This window comes from Enoplosus armatus, chromosome 9, assembly GCF_043641665.1.
Source record: "Enoplosus armatus isolate fEnoArm2 chromosome 9, fEnoArm2.hap1, whole genome shotgun sequence".
Lineage (NCBI taxonomy): Eukaryota > Metazoa > Chordata > Actinopteri > Centrarchiformes > Enoplosidae > Enoplosus > Enoplosus armatus.
In genome coordinates this window covers 10550112-10558833 of record NC_092188.1, presented here as the reverse complement: position 1 = coordinate 10558833, position 8722 = coordinate 10550112, and the positions used below count along the sequence as shown (strand labels likewise).

General features: G+C 42.6%; 2 protein-coding genes across 3 annotated transcripts; one reads left to right on the top strand and one right to left on the bottom strand.

Annotated features, from left to right (window-relative positions):
• Positions 1-883: 883 nt before the first annotated feature.
• Positions 884-3754, top strand: cdc42ep5 (CDC42 effector protein (Rho GTPase binding) 5). Of its 2 annotated transcripts, none has more exons than XM_070911630.1 (2): positions 884-993; positions 1859-3754. In XM_070911630.1, the coding sequence occupies exon 2, from the start codon at positions 1861-1863 to the stop codon at positions 2782-2784; it is 924 nt and encodes a 307-aa protein (XP_070767731.1). In that variant the 5' UTR covers positions 884-993; positions 1859-1860; the 3' UTR covers positions 2785-3754. The 2 variants fall into 2 exon arrangements, with proteins under 2 accessions (XP_070767731.1, XP_070767730.1); XM_070911629.1 differs by having other exon boundaries at positions 1856-3754.
• A 230-nt stretch (positions 3755-3984) lies between these two features.
• Positions 3985-8001, bottom strand: grwd1 (glutamate-rich WD repeat containing 1). The gene is made up of 7 exons (XM_070911628.1): positions 7756-8001; positions 7539-7656; positions 6925-7087; positions 6619-6829; positions 5868-6013; positions 4932-5123; positions 3985-4581 (listed from the first exon to the last, which is right to left on the bottom strand). The coding sequence occupies exons 1-7, from the start codon at positions 7976-7978 to the stop codon at positions 4273-4275; spliced, it is 1362 nt and encodes a 453-aa protein (XP_070767729.1). The 5' UTR covers positions 7979-8001; the 3' UTR covers positions 3985-4272.
• Positions 8002-8722: the final 721 nt, after the last annotated feature.

Here is an 8722-nt window from a genome sequence, read left to right as displayed (position 1 = left end):
TATTTTAAAATATTCTATATTTTTCATATTTTCAAGAAATTGCCGTTTCACTGGGTGACCTGCTCATTTGTAACCATGAACATGGGTGCTGTATTTTATTTTGAATCTCTACTAAATATGCTGTCCTGCTGCCATAAATACACTGACTGGCGTACACAAATTGTATTATTCCTCAGGTGAAAATAGTCTGCCAAGTTTAGTTTGCCAAAAACTACAGTGCCCAGCTGTTAAAAAAAATGATTTTGCATTTTTTGAAAACAAAACTGTATATTTGTTTTTAAAGATTTACATATTCAGAAGGAACTAGCGCCACAATATTACTAACTAACACACTGTTGGTCTTTTCATGTGATTTATGAACAATAATACAAGATATAGAATATTGCTAACCTTACCCTTTAAGTAGAAACTATAACTGGACGACCAACTGAATAAATGAAATATGAAAAACCAAAATAATTTAAACATTTTAGAAAACGACTTGATAGTCGTGGCAGAACTTTGACTCATGATCACAGTATTTCTACAGCCCCCCCCCCCCCCCCCCCATAATATCATAAAATGAAAGTTGAAATCATGACAGTCACAATTTGATACTTTTTAACTGGATATTTCTACACATAAACTTCCAGTCACCTACGTGATCCTATTGCTTGATTAATAAACTATGGCTCACACTTATAACATACTATGAAATAAAAAATCGACTCTGTTTAGAAGCAGTCAGTGGAGAGCTGACTGTTAGTCTCATTGATATTTAACAACGTCTGGTAAAGTCGACAGCTACTTTGATCCAGCTCTCCCCAATAACCGTCGCGTCACTTCCTCGCCCCATGCCCATCCCTTTGGAAAGAAAAAGAAAATTCACACAGACAAACGACGGCGAGAAAAAGAGCGAGGGAAAAGTCGAGAGGGAAGCGAAAGCAAAAAGCCAGATGAAAGAGTTGGATACTGCGGAGGGAGCCCACCAAAGACCAGAATATACTGCTTAAAGTAAGTTTTCTATACTTTGAATGTTTTGGTGACGCTCATTCAGGTCAATTGATCAGAGTTTTACATTGATCCAAACGTTCCTCTCACTGCTTTGTCAATAAGTGTAGCTCTCGCGTGCTCTTCATGTAAGTTATAAATGATATGTTTAACTAATACAATGTACCATTTACTTTAATTATTATTGGAAAGTCTTGAGGGTTGGGGTAGGCCTGTAAGCCCCCTCCCCTCCCAAGTTTAACTCACACACATACACACACATGAACAGAAAAGAATGATTTCTCAAATGTATATTCTGGTTTGCAATGTTTGATGTTGATGAATAAATAGTTGCTAAAGTGGCTTAGCTTGTCAGACATGATCAAATTAAGGTTAACACTGGCTTCCACCTACTGTAATAATCATTAACCTCAAATGTTACATTGTTGGCCTCAACAGGAATGGTTTTGTTCATGCTGAAATCTGAATTTAATGCCTGCCAGAGTAGCACAGCTCAAGGGCTTTGGTGTCATGGATTCATTTTTCTTTTGCAGAAAAAGTTACAGTCTTGTTTTTGTCCTCACACACACCCCTGAGGGTAGAGAAAAGTATGTGCTAGCGTTGCATGAGTGTGTTTCAAGTACAAGTCTCAGCATGGCCTTCACAGACGCACTAGTGCCAAAATGCTCATTGGTTTCCTACAATATGTTGCACAACATGGTGAAGTGTTGACGCTGTCCTGTCTTATCAGGAAGCTGGACTGGGCTTCCAGTATGTCGGTTGCTTTATGGACAATTTTTATGTTACACCATGTTATCTCATTCACTCTATCATGTGTAAATATATTAACCCTCTGCCTGTTTTGCCCTCTTCTCCAATCTGTCAGCAGTCATGCCGCTGCACAAATCAACCCGGGCCCCTCGCCTGGACCCCACCATGATCTCAGCCCCGCTGGGTGACTTTCGCCACACCATGCACATTGGGAGGGGAGGTGATGCCTTTGGGGACACCTCCTTCCTGTCCACTCTCGGCCCGAGCCCGGCCAGCCCTGACCCGGGGAGTCCAGGGACCACGTCGGCTGCTGACCCTCAGGTGGCAGTTGACCACAGTGATCTTTATAGAGATGCTCCAGTAAGCCCACATAATGATGAGCTTCAGCACTCTGAGTCAGTCTCCTCATTCACCCTGGACCTGGACCTGGATCTAGGCCCGTCTATGCTGGGTGATGTACTAGGGGTCATGGACGGTTTGGGACTTGACTCCAATGAGGAGGATGTTTTCAGTCCCAAGAGTGGCACATCCTCGGTGGGCACAAAGCAGGGAAAAGGGGCCACGGAGATGTCTGTGAACATGCAGAACGAGCTGAATGGAAAGAACTTGGTTGGGTTGGATGGAAGCCAGGTGGGAGACGGCAGGATACCAGATGGGAATGGGATCAAGCCGAAGGGGTTACGACCAAAAGTGCGATTCAGTGACAAACGAGAGGAGATCATTCGCCAAGCGTCTGAAGAGGAAGAAGGTCAAGGGTTTGACTTCCAGGATGAGGATCAGCTGGCGTGTCGTAGTCCGACGAGGGGTGAGAGTGAGAGGGGCCAGAGCATTGTAGGTGGAGGTGAAACCGAGTTCACCAACCACAAAGTAGATTTGCCACCTAGCCCGGCTTCGTCACATAGCTCAGACTATGAAGGAGTCACCTCATTGGACAGGAGGAGGGTCGACAGCTGCCACTCAGAGACTGAATCAGAGGAAGAGGACGAGGAAGTAGGACGGGGCTACACATTTGAAGATGAGTTTGATGATGAAATTGGTCTATAGGGGATGGGTACACTTTGAAAACACATCTTTGCTGTTAAGTAAATCAAGTATACTGTATTTTCCTAAACTCATTGTTTCAGTATCATTTGAATGGGAGGCGTAAACAGTATGCAAACTGGATTTTTCAAGACTCAATGAAAGCTATGTGTTCGACGATGTTGCTCAACTGGAAAAGACATTTTTATGTTTTAGCTGTAAGGGTAACAGATAAGCAAAAGACTGTTGTTTTGATCAGAAAAAACAATGTGTCATTTAGGTTTTTACAGTGAAAGGTTTGTAGCACTTTGACTTATTTCATTCACCTGGAAGCTTTGCTATGAAACTGATGCTCAGTGGAAATTTGATTCAGGTGAATGACGCTTGCATGTCTTATATTTGCCATCTAAAGCTTTATTGAGCTTTATGTTATAGTGCCTTTTAAAGGGAGCTGTATGCTTACATTATTGTACCCTGTGCCATATCAGTGTCTTACTAGTTATTTCTCATATTGCATGCTTATTACAACCTCCATGTCTTCTCTTGGTGTTTAAGCTTTACAAATGGTTCCCAGAGACATTGTCAGAAAATCACTTTATCCTGTGTTTAATTACTGTGAATTTGTCACATTCCAAATCTGACAGTGTGAGTTTTTCTGTGGTTCAAACCAAATCATCTGTTTTCATAGTGCAGTTATTTAGCATGTTTTCAAGTTGCCAAAGCTTTTCTTTGGGCTGTGGGGCTGGAATAATACTTAAATGCTAAGACAATCATGGGATTTAAAGGTCAATGTAAACCAGGACCAGCGGTGTATTTTTGTACATGTTCTTTGCTTGTATAATGCTTGTTTTTGAAAAAGTATTTTATTTCTTAATGCTGTAAAAGGGAGAGACCATTATGCTCATGTGTTAAACATGCTGGTTTAAACACGTGTTATCCTGTGGTTTGATAACGATTACAGTGAAAATAAAACAATTATTGGGATTTGAAAATATTCCCCAGCTGTGGCTATGACTCTTATTTTCTCTGGAAATGACTCAAGGGCAAAACTGGAGCAAAAAGGAGTATTCAGTGTGACTCTGAAGATCCTCAGGCACTGACTTTGATGTCTAACCACCTCCCGAAATAAAGTCATTCTGTTATTTCTTCCATTATAAGTAAAAAACACAAATAGAGGACCACTCTCCCTTTAAAAACATTAATTCAAGAAAACAGAACCACGTTTTTAAACATTTTATTTTAAGCATGCAATAGGGAATGCCTAAAATAGTTTGTACATCTGTAAAAACATACAGACCAAAAGTTCAATAGTAAAGATTATAACACCATATGGCACCTATGTTGGCCAATAAATGTCAAAAAAAGAATGATTAGCTACACAGCTGAGTTATGTACATTATCAAACATATTGGGGTTAACTGCTCATCACACATTAAATGTGTACTACTCATGTAAATGCAAAAATCATCTGTTTTTCTCTCTCTCACACACACACACACACACACACACACACTATACAGATATTGTCCTGAACACGTTGAATCCCGACAGAGCCGTGGAGATCATCACACCAGGTATCTGTGGGTGCCAGTGGATCTCCTTGATCTCTGACTGACCCTGGTGCAGGAACAGCAGTTGGGGGGGCAAGTCCTTCACCCCAGCCACCCTGGCACCCACGTCACATGACTCCACAGACAGATCCCACTGGCTGATGACGTCGTCCGCTCCCGAGGCAGCGAACACGCTCGAGTCCGCTGGGCTCCACTCCACGGATGTGACGGGAGCGCTGTGCTGCTTGAAGTTGGCCACAGGCCGCCCGCTCTGCAAGTACAGGTGGAACAAGAGCATTTAGGTGTGGCAGTATACAGTGTACACAGAATTTAACACAAATTAAAAATGGATTCCTCGTGACTGTGGTAATTACACACTATTGTAACACACACACGCACAAGATGGAACAAATGTTCTTAGTTAGGTGGGGCTGCCCAGCTGACGATGTAATAATAGCATTAATGGTGAGTTACTTTGCTGTGATGACACACACTGATCAAAACAGCAAGATCGTCACTCTGTGTCACACATTAATAAGTAATAATAGCTGTGTACTTGTCAATTGAACCATCTTGCTTACTAGTTACAAGTTACTACTCTTGTTTTTTTGCCCCTTTTACCTTAAACTGTCGCAGGTCCCATACTTTCAGAAGTCCATCGTCCCCTCCAGACAGGATGAATGGCTCGCTCCTGTTCCAGCTGATCACATTGACGTCTGATGAGTGAGCCTCATTGGCTGAAAGCATTGAATTGGGCGGGGCACGGATATCCCAAACACGAATAGACTGGTCTACCGAACAAGAGGCAAAAACCTGTAGCAAACAAGAGAGCCTTAGATTCTGAGATTTGATCAAATATACACAAAACAATACTTCGGTCTTCCCAAACAAGGAACTTGCAAATGATAGTCTTTTTAGTGTGTGTGCACGTTGGGCTTTCAGTGTTCATAATCTGTGTTTAATGCTTTTTCTTCAAATTAATTCTTGCTTTGAGAGATTACAGTCAACTCCAGATAGAGCCTGACATAAGGACACAGTGTACGCTCATAGAAGCAACAACCAACATCAGGCTGCAGGATTCACATCCACTAACTAGTTTGGTGACTTTTTAGCTGCAGCAATAAGGCAACGTATAACTCACATATTTTAGTCTGTGTTTCTTAGTTGCAACACTGTGACAGCACTTAGCTACAGTGGTAACAGGTAGGTTTTTTGAAGTCAGCATAGTTTCATTCATTCCAGTCATTCATGTCCCTCAACACACTCTGTTCTTCCATCCAAACAACCTGTAAAGCTCTGGTGAGCTGAGTTTGACATTATTATTCCCTGTGGAGAAATGCATCCTCGGCTCCTTCAGGACAGCACTGTGGTCAGAGGGCAATGAGGACACCTAACATGCATGTCTAATACTTTGCATGCATGGCCCTTGTGGGGTTTGACCAGAGGACGATTGTGCAGTGAGAAGACAGAGTTTAACACTGAGCCACCGTGCCACCCACTTAAGCACCATCACCTCAGTCTGACCTAGTCTACATCACTATTTTCCTACAAACTTACCGTAGCTTCAGTGGGCGACCACTGCAGATCCTCCACAGACTTGCTGTGGGAGCTGAAAGGTCGTTGGTCAATCTGCCATGAAGTCCCTCCCTCTCGTGGCTCCCACACATGGATGTTCTTTTTGCAGTCTCCACTGACAAGACGACCTGATAATAAAAGGACAAAACACTTTTGGTTGAGGGTCCCTCTCTGAATTGTCACACCCAGTTTGTTCTATTTGTATTCTTTGTGGCTGTGCACGTTTTAGCCTTTATAAGTACAACGTGTTTTTTACCTCTGCTGGGAGGTTGTGTTTTAGGTCCTGTTTGTTTGTCTGTTTCATATTTAGCAGAATAACTCAGGTTTCAATGGAATTTAGTAGGAAGCTGGGCCATGGGCAGAGTAAAGGAATGTTTTTGTTTATGGATCCAACTGTTTAAAGATGTTCGGACATCTAAAACTTGACAGTTGCTGGCCCTACAGCATTTCATTTATATGCTCTTTTGCTGCAAAACAACATGCAAACATGGATGTTATGACAAGGAAAATGCGATGTGGTTTTCTCTGACATCAAAAAGTTGCAGCTTTAGAATTTACACAGAAATGTCTGATGTTGGGGTGACAGAGGGAGAGATGTTACTCAAAGGGACACGTTTACAGTTATAGTACACAAGGTACTGCGGTCCCCCAAGTGTCAACAAGGCCAGAATGTGTGTGAATAGTTTGTCTTTTTTCATCTGCAAATTGCATTGCAGGTGAGGGCCTCACCTACCAGGTACTGTGGGTGACCAATCAATGGCAAAGCCTTCTGTCATGTGTCCTGAGAAACTGAAGAGAGCTGTGGCTTCCTTCTGCTGTTTGACAAAAGCTGCCATAGCAGCAGAGCTGTGGACGGCCTCCAGCTGATGTTGGAGGTCAAATATTTCTACCTGTCCCTTCTCTGACCAGACAGCAGCCAACGACTGCTCTCCACGCTGGGTCACCTGGAAATTAAGAGGCAAAATCAGTAATTAGGAACTTTAGACAAGTCTGGCCTAGTTCATATACATGTATGCCTAGAAAATAATAGACAACATACTCTGACTCTGTTAATGCCTCCATAGTGAGGCATCATGGCAAGTTCCATCTGTGGCTTCTTATCTTCATCCTCCTCGTCGTCGTCACTTTCTTCATCGCTGCTTTCTTCACCCTCTTTTTCTTTCTCCGTTCCATGAAGGTTGTGCATGCGTATTACGAGAAGTCTACAAGAAAGTAAAACTAAGCGTTTAAAACAAATTACATGAGGTTGTCATCACGTTATTTCAGGGGGGGGGTGTACAGCCTGTACAGTTTCTATGTCAGAGTACACAGAAGATAGCAAAAGTCTCTCATCTCGTCTGTTATCTGTATCCAAGTGCTGAGTTTCAGTTTTGAAAATGTTTTTCCATTACTTCCATTATTTTTGTAGTTTAGTGTAGTAAAAAGTACAATATTATCCTCATACAAATGTAGTGGAGTAGAAAAAAAACAAAAAGAAAAAACACTGAATACTTCTACTCTCGTTGCCTGGATACCATTATTGATACCTTATTGATGATGAAGCAACACTGTACTTATGACCTCAAAAGACATGGTGGCAATTAATTTCCAGTGATAACAGAGACAACCTTGAACATCCAGTATGTATGAAGGTTGTTGTCAGGAGGTTTGTACCTGTTGCTCAGAGCTGTGTCCGCCTGTGTGCCCGCACAGAGCAGCATGGACAGAGGAAACTGCTCCCTGCCGTCTCCCCCTCCATCTCTCAGGATATCGAAGCTCAGACACGGGGCACCTGAACACAAACATATATTATTTCACACTGCATATCCTGCACGATGACAACACTTACAAAGACTTGCCAGCGTGGCTAACTTTAGCTGCTCCAACTCGCCTGTTTGGCACTCGTGGTACATGCGGTACGCGGACCGGTCCATCTCCAGCTCCTCTCCGGGCTTCAGCGGCTCCATCCCGGGGACGTACACCTTTTTCTCCCCCTCTCCATTCGCACCTCCCTCCTCCATGTCCACTCCTTCATCATCGTCGCTGCCCGCTTCGTCCATCTCCTCCATCTCGCCTCCTTCCTCGGCAAACGTGTCTTCACCAGGCGCAGACATCTTGGCAGAGGCCAGAGTTTGCTTACTTCCGGTATGTGGAGCGGCCACGTGGTTTAAACACACTGCTCTGTCACCCCTCCTCTGCTGCCTCGCGCTCTCTCCCCTCTCTCTCCTTGTCTCTCCCCCCATTTACGGGAATTCAGCTGGCTTCTCTGGTGCTTGGCTCCCTGCTGCCAGGAAAAAAAAATCAGACTTGCAAATATTTGTCTCGGAGATTGGCCCAACTCCGATGCTGCGACATAAATGTTAATTCGGCCTGATATCATGGAGTTCAGTTGATTTTCGGGGTCGTCTCCCCCTTCCCGGAGAACAACATTTGTTTAAGAAATCAGATGAATCATTTCCACATTTTGCGGTAATGTACTGGAAGAAGCACCCAGGTCATCAAAAACTAATGAAACTAACAAAAGTAAAAGTATTCATTATCAGTCAATTCTAATGCTAATTTTGCTAAAACCAATTAGCTCATTTTAATTACTTTATATAGGCAGCTGCTGGGTAGCTTGTGAATTTCCCTCTGGGGATCAATAAAGCCTTAATCCATAATTAAACATCATGTTTATTAGTTGATTACATTTTGTATTATTAATCTGTATCTACAAACTAACTAAAGTTATCAAATGAATGTAAAAAGTAGATTTTCTGCTAAGAAGTAGCAGAAAATACAAATACTCAAGTAAAGAACAAGTATTTCAAAATTATACTCAAATACAGTACTTGAGTAAATGCACTTCATTATTTTCC